The sequence below is a fragment of the Lutra lutra genome, chromosome 4, assembly GCF_902655055.1.
Source record: "Lutra lutra chromosome 4, mLutLut1.2, whole genome shotgun sequence".
Taxonomy (NCBI): Eukaryota; Metazoa; Chordata; class Mammalia; order Carnivora; family Mustelidae; genus Lutra; species Lutra lutra.
The window spans coordinates 146,902,049-146,923,970 of record NC_062281.1 but is presented as its reverse complement, the minus strand read 5'-3'; the positions used below and the strand labels follow the sequence as shown (position 1 = coordinate 146,923,970).

General features: G+C 38.4%; 1 protein-coding gene across 5 annotated transcripts in view; it reads left to right on the top strand.

The window, feature by feature from the left end:
• Nucleotides 1-21,922, top strand: part of PATJ (PATJ crumbs cell polarity complex component) — a 373,314-nt gene that overhangs the window by 29,223 nt on the left and 322,169 nt on the right. For all 5 annotated transcript variants that reach the window (XM_047724601.1, XM_047724598.1, XM_047724600.1 and 2 more), the window contains exons 8-12: nucleotides 7,276-7,494; nucleotides 10,446-10,545; nucleotides 13,338-13,429; nucleotides 14,732-14,882; nucleotides 18,755-18,901. In XM_047724601.1, the coding sequence (XP_047580557.1) occupies nucleotides 7,276-7,494; nucleotides 10,446-10,545; nucleotides 13,338-13,429; nucleotides 14,732-14,882; nucleotides 18,755-18,901 (709 nt within the window). The remainder of the gene's footprint in view (nucleotides 1-7,275; nucleotides 7,495-10,445; nucleotides 10,546-13,337; nucleotides 13,430-14,731; nucleotides 14,883-18,754; nucleotides 18,902-21,922) is intronic.

The following is a 21,922-nucleotide window of genomic DNA, read 5'->3' as shown; positions in this document are numbered from 1 at the left end:
TACCTTCACAGTAACAGCTAGATTAGTGTTTGACCAAAAAACTGGGTACCCTAGCCTAGCCAAGGTAGCACATAAGCTTTCACTCTTATACCATCTGTCTCCTCAGTGAAGAAAATGAACATATCCAACACCCACGAAAGTTTCCTGTGCGTCTTTATAATGCCCGTTTCTCTATCCTCAATAATTAAGAATGTGAAGTGTTTCTGAGACCAAAAAGGCTGAGAATTGTCATGTTATGGATCTTTAAAGGACAACTGTGGCAGAAAATATATTCTTAAGGGTTTTTGGAAATTTTTTGTAACCTGAAAAAGAATGAGGTATTCTGGAGTATTTTGATGTCTTTTCTCATCCCCCCCCCCCCCCCCCCCCCCCCCCCCGCTTAGCAATTTTTATCGGCTTGTTTGCTGGAGTAGCATTTTTCAAGATGCAAAGTGGAGTAGTTACTGTGAAAAACAAAGGGTCAGATAAATTTAGAAAACAGCAAGTTAAACAAAATCAAATAGACTTTTTTTACTGTAAGAATTTTCTGAGCTTTTAATATCCTAATGTGCATTAAGAATTGTCACAAGGAGAATACGATGTGCAGTTTCCCAAATTAATCCCTTTGAGACACTGTTGGGAAAGGCCCAGGTCTGATTTTCAGCCTTTACTGGAAGGGCTTGTCACTATTTCAGGTCATCAAGGAGGGGGTTGGAGTATGCCCATCAGTCATGATGCAGGAGCAAATGTTTATACCAGACACTGTTATCTGCCTAATATACATTATTCTTATGTAATCCTGAAGATAGTCATAAATTTTATTTTCAAATTATAGATATGGAAACTGTTAAGAAATTGCCCAAGGCTACTCAATTAGGAAATGACAAAGTCAAGATTGAGTTCACATCTCTTTAACTCTGAAGTGTGTCTTTTATGGCTTAAATCTATTTATCTAAAGTTCATCCTAATGTTTTTCTTTTCCAGATGTATTCTTGTCCAGGGTTGGTCTAAGCTTATCTAAATAGCCAGCTCTAGAAACAACAGAATTATTGACGTTTTCCTGTAAGGGGCTATAGTGAGGCCTAAACATAGGAGAGGGAGCCATCCCCTCTCTCTTCTTATCTCAGCTAATGGCATTTAAGATCTCTTGAACTGGCTCTGTGCATTGTTTCTAAGCCTTTGTAAGTTGTTGCTCATGTAGACTGGTCATAGCTTTAAAAGAATGAAAGGGAATTATTGCTTTTAATTAAAATGTACTCATGTTTTGAATATTAATGCTCACTGTTGACTGTGGCAATCTTTATGGTAAGGGACTATAGATGTCTTAAGTCATTACTGTAGATGTGATCAAGATTGATCATAAAGTGATACCTATGTTCAGCTAATTGGGTTAATCAATCTTACTTTCTTCAAAGAATATAAAATGAGACAATAGAAAGTTGGAGAAGGAAGTCAGTATTTCTTACTTAGAAGAGTTTCATGAAATAACCCTTTATATTTCCTTTTGTGTTTACAGCTTACATATATATATATATAGTTATAAGATGGGTACAGTTGAGGGAGTGAGCCCAGGAACACCTAGCTGAGGTCACTACAGCCTAAATGGGTGTCAGAAATGGATACATTTGATGATTTGCTGTAAGCAAAGCATTAGGCTTAAGACTTTGCAATAGTATTGAGTTTAATGCTCACAAATCAGTGAGAGAGGGATTTACTCTCATTTTGTTTAAGAGGGATCGGAGATTCAGGGAGAATAAATAACTGATGTTTGATTGTAACAGTTTGATCAAAGTAGAGCCAGGATTTGAACTTGGGTGTGTTTGACCCCAAAGCCCGTACTTGTCTTTCTGCTGTCTACTGCCTTTAATGTTATAAAGTAAATGAAATTGAAAACTATTGATTCATAGGAGCTTTTTAAGAAATACTTGTTGAGATTTAGTTACAATGACCAATGAGTAAATGCAGTCAGGGCCAATTCCATGGATAGAAAAATTACATGGTATCATGAAAGGAGAGCTAAAGGACTTAGAGTCTATCTTTTAAGTCTTTTTTTTTTTTTTAAGATTTTATTTATTTATTTGACAGAGAAATTGAGAGAGCACAAGCAGGGAAGCAGCTGAGGGAAAGGGAGAAACAGGCTCCCTGCTGAGCAGGGAGCCTAATGTGGGACTCGACCCCAGGACCCTGGGATCATGACACTGAGCCAAAGGCAGGTGCCTAACCATCTGAGCCACCCAGGTGCCCCTTTAGTTTAAATCTATAACCTGTTATATATAATCATCAGTCTTAAAACCTGTAAATCTGTAAGCCTATATATACCTGTAAGCTCAGGCTCCGAAATTCATAGTACCTGAAACATACATCTTTTGAGAATTCTGTTCAGCTATGGCAAAAATTTCAAAAATTTTCAATAGAAGTTTTTTGTTTTGTTTTGTTTTTAACTGAAAATGGATAGTGTAAGGGATGCCTGTGTGGCTCAGTCGTTAAGCATCTGCCTTGGCTCAGGTCATGATCCCAGAGTCCTGGGATCGAGCCCCGCATTGGGCTCCCTACTCAGCAGGAAGCTTGCTTTTCCCTCTCCCACTATCCCCACTAGTGTTACCTCTCCCTGTGTCTCTCTCTGTCAAATAATAAATAAATAAATTAAATAAAATCTTTAAAAAAAGGAAAAAAATAGGTAGTGTAAAACTTCATTTGACAGAAGTATCTTTCTTGTGGTCTGGAGAAATTCTAGGGGAATCAGGTACACTGAGTGAACCCCTTTTTCCCTGTAAGGTAGCTATAACAATGCAGTCTATTCAAAAGTTGTCATGAATAATGACTTTTTGGTATTAGGCAATTATATTATGAGTCATGATAACAATCTAGTAGTCTTTCATACTAAGAAGGAATGTAACAAAGCAGAGACTGGAGGGACATGTGTACTATGAGGAATTTTCAGTCTAGAATAAGCAAGGCCCAGCTTGAGGCCACTGAATAGTTGATTATTCCCAAGAAATTTTGCTTTGAGTGAGTCTATAAACATCTTTTCCTTATCCTTAAAAACCAGTTGATGAGGGCTTTGGGAATTTGAGGAGGGTGGGATAGATGTTTTTAGATGTAATATCTTTAATTCTTTGAGGGAGTGTTTATTTTATAAATTTGCTGTTTTCTGCCTATGTTATGTTGCCTTTTGATTAAAGACCAATGATAGCACTGGCCTGGAATCAAAACTAATAATAATTTTATTTTCTGTGTTTAGTTTTCCAAGAGACAACTTTGATTTATTTTGTAGCTCAAACTTAAGTTTCTTTAGGTTTTCTAATAGTTTATTATTTATTTATTTATTAAAATGTCTTAAAAAATTTTTTTTGTTTCTTATTTTTTTTAAGTAGGCTTCATGCCCGATGGGGTTGAACTCATGACCATTACATCAAGAGTCTCGGGCTCTGCTCACTGAGCCAGCTAGGTGCCCCTCAAAAAAAATTTTTTTTTTAAGATTTTATTTATTTATTTGACAGAGATCACAAGTAGGCAGAGAGGCAGGCAGAGAGAGAAGGGGGAGCAGGCTCCCTGCTGAGCAGAGAGCCCGATGTGGGGCTTGATCCCAGGACCCTGGGATCATGACCTGAGCTGAAGGCAGAGGCTTGAACCCACTGAGCCACCCAGGTGTCTGTCAAATATTTTTTTGATCTGAAATTATCATCCAGCTGCCTATCAGGGAATTTAAAATGCAAACTAATATATTTTTTAGCCTGTACCTGCTAACTTGGATTAAAGTATTTTATCTTTTTTTTTTTTAAAGGTGACTAAATGATACTTTTAGTCTTTTCAGTATAATGTGGTGTACCCTATTACATCAGCTGTTTTAATTTATGTGCCTACCGTACTATCTTAGGCTATATGCATAATTTTTCTCTTTTGAAAAAAACCTTTGGGTTGATAAACTTTATATTTGAATGTTTGATTAGCATACTATGTCTTTGAATCTTAGCCTAGCTATTTATTGGCTATCATTGATTTATGATTTCCCTTAAGAATAAAAAGAATTCTATGCCTTTTAAATTCCTTGCACAGTAGACAGGTTATGGAAGGAGAATGTTGATCAAAAAATACCAGTAAGGGGCGCCTGGGTGGCTCAGTGGGTTAAGCCGCTGCCTTCGGCTCAGGTCATGATCTCAGGGTCCTGGGATCCAGCCCCGCATCGGGCTCTCTGCTCAGCAGGGAGCCTGCTTCCTCCTCTCTCTCTGCCTGCCTCTCTGCCTACTTGTGATTTCTCTCTGTCAGATAAATAAATAAAATCTTTAAAAAAAAAATACCAGTAAAATGCAGTGTTTGGGGCTGCTGGACTTAAACAAGGTAGCTGTCATTTTGGTGTTTTCTCTATCAATCTGACTAATGATTGTGTTTGTACTTATGAATTCCTTACAACACCTGTTTTTCTGGAAGAAGAAAATGTTTGACTTTCAGTGACAGATGCAAATTATCTATCATTTTAAATTGAATTGAGGTAAAATAGGAAAAAAAATAGTGCCTAGGAAGTGACTAACTATGTACTTACGGTGATGGGCCCTTCTTTGACCAAGCCAAATTCACTTATTTGACATATTCTTTATTCTTTGGTCAGGCCAAGGACGGTTTGATTTACAGAGGCAGCTTTACCCCTGTTTTTCATCATGACCCCTGACTTTCTTCTTCTTCTTTTTTTTTTTTTTTAAGATTTTATTTATTTATTTGACAGAGACACAGCAAGAGAGGGTACATAAGCAGGGAGAGTGGGAGAGGGAGAAGCAGTCTTCCCACTGAGCAGTGAAGCCTGATGCAGGACTCAATCCCAGGACCCTGGCATCATGACCTGAGCCGAAGGCAGCTGCTTAACCAGCTGAGCCACCCAGGCGCCCCAATCCCCGACTTTCTCTTGAGTAGTTACTTATTTTATTTCAGGTTGTTGCATTGATACAGTATCAGATTACCAGTGCTTAAAAGTAGAAATCCACCAATTCTTACTTCCTCTTTGTATCTGTCTTTTCTCTGAGTCTTTGCAGATGTTTCTGAATTGAATTGCATTTTCTGTTTTCCTCCTCTTTCTCTTCCACTTGCTTCTAGGGCCTTCTGCAGACTTCACAACAAAGCCCATGGCTTTTTACTCAGTATTTGGATCTCGTACCTTCCTTGATACAGAGTCCTGCAAAATTGGAGAAAAGGAAAGACGGAAAATAGACTTTTTAGTCTTTTTTTTTTTAAGATTTTATTTATTTATTTGACAGATCACAAGTAGGCAGAGAGGCAGGCAGAGAGAGGAAGGAAGCAGGCTCCCTGCTGAGCAGAGAGCCCCAATGTGGGGCTTAATCCCAGGACCCTAGAATCATGACCTGAGCTGAAGGCAGAGGCTTTAACCCACTGAGCCACCGAGGCGCCCCTACACTTTTTAGTCTTAAGGCTTTTTATTTATTTTTATTTTTTGTTTTTTATTGGGTTGAACTTTGGTTCACTTCTTAGCTTTGAGACCTTGGTCAGGTCAGTCAACCTTTCTGAATCCCATGTACTCATTTTAAAGTTGTCCCTCTCCAAGTGAGATGATATGTGAAAAGTGATTTTCGACCTGTAGAGTGCTAGGCAGGTGTAATCTTTTGTAGCCAGCTTGTTTACATCCTGGTAACTCTAATATAGTAAAGGTAAGTAAAGAGAATTCAAAATTTCTGGTGAAACAAAACGCAGATGGATCTGCTATTTCAAGAATTTGACAAATGGATGTAGAATGAAAATGTTAAAACATTTTGACCTGATGTACTTTTTGATAAATTGTTTTAAAATTTTTTTGGGTATGAAATATACACCTTTAAAAGTGCATATAAAAGAGTATGTGTAGGGCGCCTGGGTGGCTCAGTGGGTTAAGCCACTGCCTTCGGCTCAGGTCATGATCCCAGGTCCTGGGTTCGAGCCCCACATCGGGCTTTCTGCTCAGCAGGGAGCCTGCTTCCTCCTCTCTCTCTGCCTGCCTCTCTGCCTACTTGTGATTTCTCTCTGTCAAATAAATAAATAAAATCTTTAAAAAAAAAAAAAAAGAGTATGTGTAATGGCTGTGCAGATTTTTAAATAATGACAGTAACCACCACTGCGTGTATCACTTAGTTTAAGAAATAAAACATTTTAAATAATAATAATAACCAGGTACATATCCCCAGCTTAAGAAATGGAACATGATGTATCCTTTCTCTGAATTCTCCCAGAATCCTGACTTCAAATATGTTATATATGCTAATGACTCCTAAATTTAAATATGTGGTCTGGACCTCCCTCCTGAACTCCAGATCTGTATATCCAGTTGCATAGTTGACATCTCCACTTTCATGTCTAATGGGATCTCCGACTGGATATCTCTAAAACTAGACTCCTGATTTCTACTCCCACCCATCCATTCCTCAGCAGTGCTCTCTCAATTAATAAGCAGCTCTGTCTCTCCAGTTGCTTGGGGTAAAAACTTGGGAGTTTTTTCCGATCACACCTCGTGTAGAAGCTGTTATTGGAGCCTGTTGAGAGGTCACTGAGATGTGTTCTCTAGAGTCTCCTTCTCAGCACACCAACTGCTAACCCAGTCCAAAGGTTATTGCTATCTCTTTCTGGATTGTTGGTTTAGCCTCCTTACTGGTATCTCTGCTTCTGTTGCTTCCCGTCCTATAGTCTGTTTTCAACACAGAAGCTTGAGGGATTTTGGTAAAAGCACGTCAGATAATGTCCCTTCTCTGTTCAGAACGCTTCATGACTTCCCTTCTCCCCAGCTCAGAGCAAATGCTCTGTACTGCTGAGCTCTAGCTGATGCTCCCATCTCCTCCCGATTACTCTCTTTGCTCATCCTTTCCAGCCACACTGACATCTTGCTGATCCTTAAAAGAGCCACTGAGTTTGTTGGCCTTCACAGTTCCTAGCTTGATGCCAGAGGCCTCGGATCCAACCTCCTTCCCTTCTTGAGGCCCAGGGTTTTCTGATCTCTTCCTTACCTTTGTGGTCATGAATACCCTGGGTCTAGGCCATCAGGCATGAAATGATGCCCTCAAGCCAATGGCCATATTAGAATTCTGGTTACTCTTCTTCTTTTGAACACATCCTCCACCCCATCTTTTTTTTCCCCCAAAATATTTCCTTTTCCCTGTTGCCAGTTCAGCATTCATTAAAACTGTTATATTGTTTGTAGCATATTATAGATGGCTTCTCTGTCAGCCGTTCTATCAGAACTGAAAGTCCGAGGAATTGGTTATTAGCCAGTGAAGTTAGATCATTGATTTCTTGGAATAATTTTGTTTTGTTCTTCAACTAAAGGATGGAAGACTCCAGACAGGGGACCACATCTTGAAGATCGGTGGTACAGATGTGCAGGGAATGACCAGCGAGCAAGTTGCGCAAGTGCTAAGGAACTGTGGAAACTCAGTCCGCATGCTTGTTGCAAGAGCGCCTGTGGGTGCAGTTTCCGTAACCCCTCCTACCCCTGCAGCCTTACCTGTTGCCCTGCCTGCTGTAGCTCACAAGAGCCCTAGTGCTGTGAGTATACAAACCATTTTTTCTCCTTATGCACTGGGTATGAGACTCTGCAAGATTAGAAGTGCCTTCGACTCAAAGTGCCATGTGGGTGGGAGTAGTGCCTCAGTGCTCACCAGGGAAGCAGAGGAGAACCCAGATGAGAGATATCACACAAGTTTGATTTTGTTTTTTGCTGTTTCTCAGCATTAAGTCATCCAAACTCCCTGAAATTCAGCTACTCATTTGTAAATTGGAAAATAATAATATTTGCCATTCCTTTTTTTCTTTAAAGAAAGCCTTTAAAAAAATTTATTTATTTAAAAGATTTTATTTATTTATTTGACAGAGAGATATCACAAGTAGGCAAAGAGGCAGGCAGAGAGAGGAGGAAGCAGGCTCCCCACCGAGCAGATAGCCCGATGCAGGCCTCGATCCCAGGACCCTGAGATCATGACCTGAGCAGAAGACAGAGACTTAACCCCCTGAGCCCACCCAGGCGCCCCTTATTTATTTATTTTATTTTATTTTATTTTATTTTTTTATTTTATTTTTTTTTTAAAGATTTTATTTATTTATTTGACAGAGAGAAATCACAAGTAGGCAGAGAGGCAGGCAGAGAGAGAGGAGGAAGCAGGCTCCCTGCCAAGCAGAAAGCCCGATGTGGGGCTCGAACCCAGGACCTGGGATCATGACCTGAGCCGAAGGCAGCGGCTTAACCCACTGAGCCACCCAGGTGCCCCTATTTATTTATTTTAAAGTAGGCTCGACTCCCAATGTGGGGCTTCAACTCATGACCCCAAGATCAAGAGTTGCATGCTCTACCGACCAAGCCATCTAGGCACCCCAGTACTTGCCATTTCTATTTCATGAGAGTGGTGAGGAGACACAGTTGGAGGGAAACTCAGTACTAGTCAATGTATGAATTAGATATGAACACAATGAACAAAGGGAATATTTATTATAATAATCATCATAATAATATAACAATAATCAAAATTGTTGAAAAATAAAAAAATCAAAAAATTTTTTGAAAAATAAAAAATCAAAATCAAAACAAAAATAAAAAAATTAGTATTATCAAACACCTAGAATTGTCTAGGTCATCTGAACTCCTCATAGGAATTCTGCAAGATAGGCCTATCCTTTCATCAAGATAAGATCATATTAAATAAAGGAACTCAAGTCCACGTTACTCGTTTAAAAGTCATAGAGTGAGGGGCACCTGGTGGTTCAGTCAGTTAGGCATCCGACTCTTGATCTCCGTCAGCTCAGGTGCTGATCTCAAAAAATAAAAGAAGTCAGTTGCCAAGCTGGGATTTGAATTCAGATCTTTTTGGTTCATTCCAAGATCTTTCCAGTAATTTCACAGGCTCTGAATCAAGGGTTAATAAAATGAAAGGAAATAAATAGTTTTTAAAAGGAGAGGCCAGGGGAAGAAGAAAGGAGAAGTGACTTTGGTGGGAAGAGATGGGAGACCATTGTTCATGTGGATTCGAGGGGCTCGTCTAGAAGGTTGTTTGTGTCTCCCTTTTTGGAACCTTGTGAATGGAAATTTTCTGTCAGAGGTCTTAACATCATTTTTGCTTCCCTCTCCAAATTGGTTACAGCCACTTTCTTCCTCTCCATTACTCTAGCTCTCCAGAGTCTTCAGTTCAGTAGTGGGGACCAGTGTAACTGTGTGATAAGTAAGAATTTGATGCAATCAGGTGCGCCTGGGTGGCTCAGTGGGTTAAAGCCTCTGCCTTCGGCTCAGGTCATGATCTCAGGGTCTTGGGATCGAGCCCCGCATCGGGCTCTCTGCTCAGCAGGGAGCCTGCTTCCTCCCTTCTCTCTCTGGCTGCCTCTCTGCCTACTTGTGATCTCTGTCAAATAAATAAATAAAATCTTTAAAAAAAAAGAATTTGATGCAATCAGATACTTCCTTTCTAATGTTAGTGTTTTGAATGGAATCCTGTTTTTAGACACTTTATTCTTGTAAAGAAGTATTTTAAATTAGAAGGCAAGTAATGAAATTAAGTTTTAGTTTGATATTTTTTGCTCCCAGTAATTATTATTCATAGTAATTCTTACCATCTGTTTCTAAATTTTTCTTTACTTTTTTTTTTTTAAGGTAAAAATTTATCCTGAGTTTTTTCTAAGTGGCTGTATTAGTTTTCTATTGTTGTATAACAAATTATCACAAGGAGCACCTGGGTGGCTTAGTTGGTTAAGCATCTGACTCTTGATTTTGGCTCAGGTCATGGTCTCAGGGTCATGGATCAAGCCCTGTGTCTCATGCGTTCTCTGTCTCTGTCTCTCTCTCAAAAAAAACCAAAACAAAACAAAAAAAACCCCACAAACTTCGTGGCTTAAAAGAGCAGGCTTTGTTATTTTGCAGTTGTGTAGGTGGGAAGTCTGGGTGGGCTTGGGTGGGCTCTCTGCTTAGATTCCTGTATGGCCAAAATTAAGGGCTGGCTGGACTCTTATCTGGATGTTCTGGGGACAGTCCATTTCTGTCTTTTTTTTTGGCAGGGGACAGTCCATTTCTAAGCTCATTTGAGTTGTTGGCTGAATACTGTTCCTTGTAGCAGTAGGACTGAAGTCTCTTTCCTTTCCTCAGCTAAGGCTCTCTCTCAGTTCCTCCAGGTCCCCAGTCCCCCAGGTCTCACGAGAGCCCCTCATCTTCAAGCCACAGGTCCCGCCTTTATATTTCATTTTCACTCCTTTCTCTGCTGCCAGCCAGAAAACTCTGCTCTTGAAAGGCCCCCCCCCCCCCCCCCCCCCGATCAGATTAGATGCACCTGGATAATCTCCCTTTTGCCATATCCTGGACCATAAACGCAGGAATAGCACTCGGAATCAAAAGTCCTAGGGACTATCTTAAGATTCTGCCACGAGTTCTAAAAAAAATACTTGACAAACCACGTACAAATTGACTACACACAGTTATAGAACTAAGTATTATGTAAACTTACAATTGTTTTCCCTTTTAGGACAGTTCTTTTTTTGAAACATATGATGTTGAACTCATGAAAAAAGATGGACAGAGTCTTGGGATTAGAATTGTTGGCTATATTGGAGCTGCTCATACAGGTAAATGAATCATTTCTATTTTATATTTGGAAATAATTGTAAAGGATGTTAAGGTTTCTAGGTAGTAAAATTAAATATCTGCAAATTTTAATTTCAATACTGAACAATAGAACCATGTATCTATAGTGGCAGCCAGTTACTTTTCCATGATTAAAGAATTAGTTTTAGCTCAAGAGTTTTATAGCTGACTTGTCATTAACAAAAGGATTTAATTATCCAACTCAATGTGTAATATTTGAATTGTGTCTTCTCTTTATCTAAGATAGATATACTTTAAATATTGTGACCGTTACATATTATGCCATTTTAGATGTGATAATATAAAAGGATTACTGTATATATTTCTTTTTTTTTTTTTTAAGATTTTATTATTTAACAGAGAGAGACACAGCGAGAGAGGGAACACAAGCAGGGGGAGGGGGAGAAGGAGAAGCAGGCTTCCCACTGATCAGGACCCTGGGATCATGACCTGAGCCGAAGGCAGACACTTGACCACTGAGCCACCCAGGCGCCGCTGCTGTATATATTTCTTATTATAAATGTTAAAAAGTATTATTATAATTACTAAAAAAATAACATAAAACAAATTCTTTCATTAGAATTATTTTCTGTCGTATAAAGGGATTCTATTGTGAGAATACATACATGGCCCAAGTATCTCTGAATAACACTCCCTTAACTACTACATGCAAAGCTTTGGTAGCTTTTATTGTTAAGAGTTACTCTATTATTATAAGATAATAATTAGAGTAAGGAAAAATAAACCTTTTGGATAAATATTTGCTAGTAACATGAATTCAGAGTTATGAAATGTTCTGGTTTTTAAAAATAGTAAGATTAGGGGTGCCTGGGTGGCTCCAGTGGCTTAAGCCTCTGCCTTCAGCTCAGGTCATGATCTCAGGGTCCTGTGATTGAGCCCCACATCGGGCTTTCTGCTCTGCAGGGAGCCTGCTTCCCCTTTCTCTCTCTGCCTGCGTCTCTGCCTACTTGTGATCTCTCTGTCAAATAAATAAATAAAATCTTTTTAAAAAGTAGCAAGATTAGAAAGTTAATTTAAAAAAAAAATATTATTTTGCATACTTACAGCAGGTGGAAAGATTAAGAGTGCTAATGTATTCAAAGTCCTGAATGAAATTCATGTCAGACCACCTTGTGCTATTTTAGCCTAATGAAATAACTGTTTTCAGACCTTTAGATTTTTCTAAGTGCCACCTTTATTAGGTTCAGAATTTAAATGAATTCCAAAAGAGCTAAGTATGGATTGTAAAATAATGTTGAGAAAAAAAGCTATATTGAATAGCTCTTAATATGCTGTCAGGTTAGAGAAATGATGGCTTAGTTCCTAAACTTATGGCTTATGAATCTTTATTATAGTAAGTTTTTGGAGTGTCCTTATAAACCTAACAATATAAAATATACACCAAGTAAAATGAAGGTAAATAACTGATAGAAAATTGAGAAAATTTGATATTTATGTTACTGAATAGAGAGTCATCTTACTTATTTACTCTCAAAAGAAGTTTTGGGGACTTTGGGAGAGGGAGGCAATGGTAAATCCAAAAACTAGAACAGTTAAAAATTCAGTTTGCTATTTGACATGCAGACTTTCGGAGTAATTTTTGCCTTGTTCTATTCATTGGATTTTTGAGGGGGTTACTTTGCTTGGTTCGGAAAGGGATAGAAAAACAAATATAAGAAAAGACTAGTCAGAGGAAGAAATATGTAAATGACAATTGTTTAAGGATAAATGAAATATGTGTCTTATCAGAGCTATAAGTGAACTATCATCATATGGCAGGTGAAAGATTAAATTTGACAGAAAGAAATAAAGAATTCACAAAGAAGCATTTGTGCTAGGCATGAAAAAGGATTTTGGTAGAAAGGATGAGTTTCATAGGAAGAAAAAATGAATTAAGAAAAGGGATAACATCACGACAATACTCAATGTTTTGGTAAAATATTGAGAGTCTTGTGTCTGTGAACTTTTGCCTTGGAGGGATGGCAAGTGGAAGATAAGTAAAGTTTTCCACAGATTATGGAGGTCCTTGAATATGATTCTGTGAAATTTACATTTTATTATCTAGGCAATAGGAATTCATTGATGTTTAGTTTTCTTCTGTGGACAGTATTATAAGTTCATTTGAAATAAAAGAATAAAACAATAAAATCATCCAGAGTTACGGTTTTTCATCTTCCAGTTTCTCTTCTAGTCTTTGCCCGTAGGCCTGTATACTTTTTATATCGTTGTAATTTTTATTTAGCCATTTGTTTGTATTTAAATATTTTATAATGTGAAGATTATTTAATGTTGCTGAAATTCTTTCTTTCTTTTCTTTTTTAAACACTGTGTGTACTTTTCTGGGAAAGTCTGGGAAGCTAACATGAGCAGCAAACTAAATGTAGGCAGGGAAGACTAAATGTAGGTAGGAGACTCTTTTCTTAGTGCTGGTGAAAAGTGATAAGTCTCCAAGGCAGCAGGAAGAAAGGGGACAGCCCAAGAGGATGAGACCTCCTGGGCTCCCTGAATTCCAGCTTACAGTAGAGTGCATTTCATCAAGCTTCCATTACTGATTATTTTTCCAGAAATAGTCATCAGTCACATCATTTCAAATTCGGGTCATTTGTGATGGTGACAGTTTGAAATAATCCATCAATTTCTCCGCTTGTGTTCAAAATAGTGTTTATCAAGCCTCGCATCAGCCCCTGTAGTAATTAACCTCTCGATATGAATTTGGCAATCAAGGTCTAATTAGAGCCTTCTTCCTTTTTCCATATGTTTTTGTGCATCTCAGGGGAGGCTTCTGGGATTTATGTGAAAAGTATAATACCTGGCAGTGCTGCTTACCACAATGGCCAAATTCAAGTGAATGACAAAATAGTTGCTGTAAGTACCTGCCCTTTGTTTTAGCATTGAATCAAGTCGAGGGAAAGAAGTTATCTTTTTTTTTTTTTAAGATTTCATTTATTTATTTATCAGAGAGAGAGAGAGAGAGAGAGAGCGTGCGCACAAGCAGGCAGAATGGCAGGCAGAGGCAGAGAGAAAAGCAGGTTCCCCGCTGAGCAGGGAGCCTGATGAGGGACTCTGATCCCAGCACCTTGGGATCATGACCCAGGCCAAAGGCAGCGGCCCAACCGACTGAGCCATCCAGGCATCCCAAAAAGAAGTTATCTTAATGGTAGTGTGCATGAGAGGAGAATGGCTTCATATAATCTCATAAGTTTTTTCTTTTCAAATGGTCCAGCCACCTTTTTATAAATCAATTAATTAATTAATTAATTTTTAAGGATTTTATTTATTTATTTGACAGAAATCACAAGTAGGCAGAGAGGCAGGCAGAGAGAGAGAGGGAAGCAGGCTCCCCGCTGAGCAGAGAGCCGGACGCGGGGCTCGATCCTGGGACCCTGAGATCATGACTTGAGTCAAAGGCAGAGACTTAACCCACTCAGCCACCCAGGTGCCCCTGATCTCATAATGTTTTAAAAAATTAAGTTCAGTGAAATCTCATTGATTTGACTCTTAAGGTCCTAAATTTGTTTTTTTGTTTGCTTTTGTTTTTTACCGTGGGTGAAGAAAGGAGTCACTAATCATATTGGTAGGGGGGGAGGAAAACACACACACACACATACATACATACATACATACATACATACATCTGAAAGGTGTTCTAGCAGTCTCCTAAAAAAGACTTTCAGGCACCTCTGTGTTCTGTATACTCACTCATTTTATATGCATTTTAGTAGGCTATTAACCAGCTCTTTTCATCTCTTCATGAAAGTAATTTTTCTACTAATAGTAAATAGTTTTAAGTACATACAGATTTGAGGTATTTTATATGTTGGAGAATGTTGTAATTACCCTTTGTCCATTCAGGCTGGTTTTTCTCCATTTAGTAGAAATTTGTTAAATTTTGAAGTTTATTTGAATAATATTTTTGAAGCATAAGCACACACATCTACATAGACACATACATTTAATTTCGTGGTTTACATAGAAACAAATGTTTGTTGCTGTCATTTGAATCTTTGTCCTTCAGATCCATCTAAGGAGGCATCTTTCATCACTCTTGGCTTAGGAAATACCTTGGGATTTTGCAGGGGATAGAGGCCTAATTTTATTCTGCCTCTCCAGAATTGAAAACAGCGGCTAACTTGAAACCTCTGTGTAATGTGTCTCTTAATGTTTTAGGTGGATGGTGTGGATATTCAGGGTTTTGCCAACCAGGATGTTGTTGAAGTATTACGGAATGCAGGCCAAATGGTACATCTAACCCTAGTTCGAAGGGTTCGAAGGGAGGCGTCTTCATCTGCTTCTCCACTTGAATGGCCTTCAGACCCAGGTAGCTTATGCCACTGTCCCCCTTCCCACCACCAAGTCTGGGCTTGGAGGATAGCTTACTTATGGAAGTTGTTCCATGAGTCTGGGAAGGAATAACTTCCCATCTTTTGTAATGCAGTGATGTTGAAATGAATCAACTCATTTGTGCACTGAAGAAGAGTTTTCCTTTGCTTATTATGAGGTGCCTATCCAAATGTTAGAACACGAACCCTGACATGTATTAAGCTCTGCGAGCTGTTCCAAATGGAGACAGAAATCATTTTTCCAAAAAGCTTCTAAATTTCATTTATTATATTTGAATAATAAAGCTTTGGCACCTTTTGTTCTAGGGACTCTCATTTGTCTAATGCTTTGACATTTTGTACACTTCAGATTTCAAATGACTTCTAACAATATATTTGATTCTAATGTCTCCTGATTTATTCTTTGAAATACAGAGGGGGAAAATAAAACCTGGGTTTCTGATAAGGACATTTTTATTTGTGAAACATTTGTTATTTTGATTAAGGAATAGCAAATTTTCATTATAGAACAAATATATAATTGTATGCATGCCAGTTTTTTTAATTACCAAGTTATTAATAATGTGTAGATCAAAAAAATTTGGCAGTCCTAAAACAAATTCAGTTTAAAATGAATGACTAGTTATAGAACTAGTGAGTAAGAAATCATTCCATTAGAATTTGTCAGAAGAGGGGCGCCTGGGTGGCTCAGTGGGTTAAGCCGCTGCCTTCGGCTCAGGTCATGATCTCAGGGTCCTGGGATCGAGTCCCACATCGGGCTCTCTGCTCAGCAGGAAGCCTGCTTCCCTCTCTCTCTCTCTCTCTCTCTGCCTTCCTCTCCGTCTACTTGTGATCTCTCTCTGTCAAATAAATAAATAAAATCTTTAAAAAAAAAAAAAAAAAAGAATTTGTCAGAAGAGGAATACATTCCCCCCCCCATCTTTTTTGAAGATATAATAAGCCTGGAAGCCTTGCTTTCAACCTGTATTGATTTATATTTAAATTGGAACTTTTTAAGTTTTATGTGATAGTGGAAATTTTGCTGCTGAAAGACAGATGCCCTGTCAACTGCGTCGTATATATGAAATTAAAAATTGCCTAAATAGTACAAATTGTACAAATGTTATATTGACCTTAAAAGGTTTACATAAATATTTATATCAACATAATGGTTTTTAATAGCTCTGATAGAGCCCTTGGCTTCAGTCTACTGTATCAAATAAAATATGTCATCTACGAATTAGCAATTCTTTACTGCGCTGCCTCCATTTTAAATTTATGTTGGGATAAATTTTGACTCTAAATTTGCACGTCTTCCTTCTGTGGTTGAGAGGTCCTTCCTGTGGGCTTTACTAGCACCCTTGGAAGAGTGTTCTACTGTAGCATTTATCACACCTTGTAGCAATCACCTGCTTTATGTGCAGCCACTGTAATGTAGGTGAATGGTGATGCCTGGGTTCCCTGCCCCACATAACAACATTTTTGCCTGTCTTCCAGAGCCAGCATTTGTCTGTTTTACGGAAGTAAACCGCACTTCTAGCTCTTGCACGATACTTTCCTCTACCATTCTAAAGTCTTTTTCTCCTCTACACTCCTACTATTCGTATGTCTTGTATATCTTATTTGTGTACCAGTTTGTATACTACTTGTGGCATACAATTATATCCTGTACTGCTCTGTACTGTAAACTCTGGTATGTAACTATTTTCCCCAGGGACACTAGCAGCTTCTGGGCATATTACTTTGGCTAGAAGTAGACTGTGCTTTTCCTGTGTGTCAATGGATTAATGATCTAAGAAATTTTAGGTGTGGTTAAAAATGTCATGTTAAGATCATAGGAACTTAAAAAGTGTTTTGTTTTTTTTTTTTTTTACAATATTTATTTATTTTTAAGATTTATCTATTTGAGAGAGAGTGTGTGGGGGAGCCCAAGCACCTAGTGGGGGGGGAAGGGAAGGAGCAGAGAGAGAGAGAGGGAGGGAAGCAGATGCCCTATTGAGTGGGGAGGCCCACATGCAACTTGATCCCAGGACTCCAAGATCACAACTCCAGTGGAAATCAAAAGTTGGTCACTTAACTGACTGGGCCACCCAAGTTGTCCCAAGATCATAACTTTTAACCGGTTATATTTTTCAACTTTTTATAGTTGACCCTTGAATAGCACAGGTTTGAACTGTGTAGGTCCACTCATACATGGATTTTTGTCAAATACAGTACTGTACTGTATTTTCTGTAAATGTATTTTCTTACGATTTTCTTAATAACATTTTCTTTTCTCTAGCTTTATTGTAAGAATACAGTATATAATACACATAATATACAAATTATGTTAATTTACTACACAATCAGTAAGGCTTCTAGTCAACAGTACCCTATTAGTAGTTATATTTGGGGAGATTCAGAAGTTTTATGTGGGTTTTCAGTTGCATGGAGAGGGGAAGTGCCCCTAGTCCCCCGATTGTTCATGGGTCAACAGTATTGTAAAAATTTTTAAGCATACAGAAAAATTAAAAAATAATATAACAGATACAAATCCACCATTTAGATTCAGCGGTTAATGTTTTGCCATATTTGTTTCATCTATTTCTCTTTTTCCTTAATTATTTAAGCGTGAGTAGTAGACATCATGGCACTTTAGTCCTACATACTTAAATCTCTAGTTTCTAAAAATGAAAATATTATAATAATAATATCATTATCATACCAAAACAATTAATAGTAATTCCCTAATGTCAGATACTTAACACATTGCCCCCAAATGTCTTTTGCAGCTTCTTTTCCTACTTACCCCTCTCTGAAGGAAAAACCTCACAAAAACCAAGATTCAGTCACACATTAATCTAGAAGAATGCATTAATCTAGAAGAATTCCCCACCCCTGTCTCTGTGGCACAGACTTTTGTAAAGGGATTTGTCCATTAGTCACTAGAATACTACATACTGAATTTAATTATCCTTATGGTATAATTCAGCTTGTTCCTCTATCCACTACATTTCCTGTGAGAAGCTAGATATAAAGCCTTAGATCCAGGTTAAATATTTTTGGTAGGAATACTTTGTACATCATGGGTGATCATTTTTAAATCAATTTTAAAATGGGGAGCCTGGGTGGCTCAGTTGGTTAAGTGTCTACCTTTAGCTCAGGTCATGATCCTGGGGTCCTGGATCGAGTCCTGCATCGGGCTCCCTGCTCAGCAGAGAGCCTATTTCTCCCTCTCTCGCTTTCCCTGCTTGTGTTCCCTCTCTCGCTGTCACCCTCTCTCTCTGTCAAATAAATAAATAAAAATCTTTTTTAAAAAATTGGAAAAAATAAAAATGACCTAAAATGACTCTTATTCAACCTTTCTTATGTTTAAGAGATAGGTAATGACTTGCATGCTTGAGATTGAAAGCTTTACTTAGCTCAATTTAGCTAAGGGAGGAAACACTGCAAACAGGAGAATTTTCTCCAGTTCCCTTCCAATTCATAAAGTAACCTATGTAGAGTTACTATTATTTTTGTTTTTAACTGATCATGATGTCGTGCCAAAACCTAGTGAGAGCCCAGAGCACTGGAATGGGCTTATTTTGCCTATCTTGCTCCTTACCGACCATAACCACAAGAGTGTAAGACCTCACTGTTCTTTTTCGTAAGACCTCAGTGTTCTTTTTCTTTTCCAAGGCTTTGTGGAAAAGTATTTACTTCTGCTTTGTCAACAACTAGACCTTGATCTTACCTTCCCATTGCCTGGTTCCTTATCCTTTTCAATAAAGGAATCATATATGTAATTTACCTAAGATGTTTGTAATGAGGTTGTGAACAGGACTGGAATAACCTCACTTAAATACGCTCTTCAGCTGCTAGTGATTCAAGTTAGCAATTCTTATTTTAGGAACTGCTGTAGAGCCATCGGAAACACCAGCCCGCTACCTAACTGGAGCAGTGGAAACGGAAACTGATCTGGATGGTGGGGATGAGGAAACTGAAGAAAGAATGGATAATCTGAAAAATGACAACATGCAAGGTGTAGAAAAATTAGGTAGGCACAGAGCATTCAATTCCGAACAAAGTGTCTTGACTTTCTCATCTATTAACCGTTTTCTCTCTTTATAGTTAATTTAACGTGAGAAATTTTAGAAGCATTTTAAAGATACGAAATAGGATATTCTTTTTTTTTTTTTAATATTTATTTATTTGAGTGAGAGAGAGCAAGCGAGCGCATGGGCAGGGGCAGGGGGAAAGGAAGAAGCATACTCTCCGCTGAGCAGGGAGCAGACACGGGGCTCATCCCAGGACCAAGCAGATGCTTAACTGACTGAGCCACCTGAGTGCCCCCAAAATAAGATATTCTTTTTTTTTTTTTTTTTTAAAGATTTTACTTATTTGACACAAGCACAGGGAGTAGCAGGCAGAGGCAAAAGGAGTTCCCCACTGAGCAAGGAGCCCAACTTGGAACTTGATCCCAGAACTCTGAGATAATGACCCAAACCGAAGCAGAGGCTTTAACCCACTAAGCCACCCAGGCACCCCAAAATAGGATATTCTTTTTTTAATATATTTTTTAAAGATTTTATTTATTTATTTGACAGACAGAGATCACAAGTAGGCTGAGAGGCAGGCAGAGAGTGAGAGGAGGAAGCAGGCTCCCCACTGAGCAGAGAGGCCGATGTGGGGCTCGATCCCAGGACTCTGGGACCATGACCTGAGCTGAAGGCAGAGGCTTTAACCCACTGAGCCACCCAGGTGCCCCAATATAGGATATTCTTAATATCAACATCTTAACACTTGTGGCAGTTGGGGACTAAGCATGTTATTGCTTAATCTTTGTTTAATTAATTTTGCATGCATTTTTATTAGTATGTGTTAACTATTTTTTAGTCTTGTCAGCACTTTTAATTAGCGCATATGTGAACATGTATTATCATTGACATAGCTATAGATATCTAGCTATCTGCATACATATACAGTATTTCCTTTTACCATAATAATTTATAACATACATATTTACATGTTTTATCAAATTGTCAGGTTCCTGTATACTTATATTTTAATCTTCTTTTTAATTTATGTGCAACCTTGTCCTTTTCACTTTGTACTCTGATACTTGGCTACATAGTTGACTCTGTTCTGGAAGCATTTGGAATAGCAGTCTCACCCAATTCTCTGCACAGAGGTGCTCTGGAAAGCCTTGATAGTTAAATGAAATGGGATACTTAACATCATCCTCTTCCAGGGAAGTTTTGGCTTTGATTGTCTTGTTTCAAGAAAGGATGACCTGAAGGGAGGAGTAACCCCTCATTCAAGTTAAAAAATTTCCTATAATTTGGAAATTTACCTTATTCTTTTTGACCCAAGTGGATTGTGGTTAGATCCTTGCTTTTTAAATTCAAGTGAACCCACATAGATTTTCATGGAACTGTTGTGTGAAAATCAAGTACATTCTGAAGTTAGAAATATTTTCAGACACTTTTATCTGCTCTTTTTGGATCAATCTCATTGCATTTTTTTCTTCATGAATATGTATAATTTCATCTTGACAGTAAGACCAAGGTCGTTGAACTGCTAAGAAATTAGCTTTTTTGCTATAGGGACAAAAAACTTTCCCTTATTCCCCTCTAGGTTCTTTGACTGGTCTAATAATTAAATTGATATAAAACAGATTAATGGGAGAAAACAAATTTCCTAAATATGGAAGCCCCATAAAAATAGGAGACCCAAGGGGCGTCTGGATGGCTCAGTGGGTTAAGCCTCTGCCTTTGGCCATGATCTCAGGGTCCTGGGATTGAGCCCCACATGGGGCTCTCCGCTCAGTGGGGAGCCTGCTTCCTCTCTCTCTGCCTGCCTCTCTGCCTACTTGTGATCTCTCTCTCTGTGTCAAATAAATAAAAATTAAAATTAAAAAAAAAAAATAGGAGACCCAAGAGTGAGTTGGGCAGTTGAGCCTCACATGCCATTCTAAATTAAGGAATGGGATGGAGGCCTGGGGCTTCAAAGATGAGGAGGGTAATTCACAGCATGGTAAGAAAAGCAAATGTTTGGTAATTAAAAGTTTGCTCTGCCATGCCAATAGGTCTTTCAGATAAAAAAGTTCTCTCTGGTAATTGTTCTTTCTGGTATAGGCTTCCTATCTAAATTCTTCTGGATAGTTAAGGGAGAGGTAAAAGTTTTTCCTGAGTCTGCTTGGTCTTGATTGCCTTTAGTTCAAAATAGTCTACATGCTGGGGCGCCTGGGTGGCTCAGTGGGTTAAAGCCTCTGCCTTCAGCTCAGGTCATGATCTCAGAGTCCTGGGATCGAGCCCCACATTGGGCTCTCTGCTCAGTGGGGAGCCTGCTTCCCCCTCTCTCTCTGCTTGCCTCTCTGCCTACTTGTGATCTTTCTCTCTGTGTCAAATAAATAAAAATCTTAAAAAAAAAAATTCTACTTGCTAATATGGCATATTTTGGGGTGGCATATTCTCCCCTTCATTGCCATTTGAATAATTGTTTTGGATCATCATACTCTTCATTTTTAAGTCACTTTGCGTAGCTCAGGATTTATTGGGCTATGAAAATAGTCTTTCTCTTCTGGTACTTAACTTTGCGCTATGCTTTAAAACTCGTGACTATCTGTACTTCCATTGTACAAATGAAAGATGAAGTAGTTAAGTGAACTGTAGGTGAGATACCATTGTTTTATACATGTGTATGAAATGTCATCTTTAAATATCATGTTTTTAAGCTTACAATTCAACCAAATTAGCTTACCGGATTGCTAATTGCAAATTAGCTTACCGGATAAGAAACTGCTGCACGGGAGAAATTTAACAAAGATGGTCGAACTCATAACGTAATTTTTCTCTTTTTTTTAAATTAACATTTAATGTATTATTTGCTTTGAGGGTACAGGTCTGTGAATCATCAGTCTTACACAATTCACAGCACTTACCATAACACATACCCTCCCCAATGTCCATCACCTAGCCACCCTATCCCTGCCAACACTCCCCCAGCAATCCTTAGTTTGTTTCCTGAGATTAAGAGTCTCTTATGGGGCACCTGGGTGGCTCAGTGGGTTAAGCCT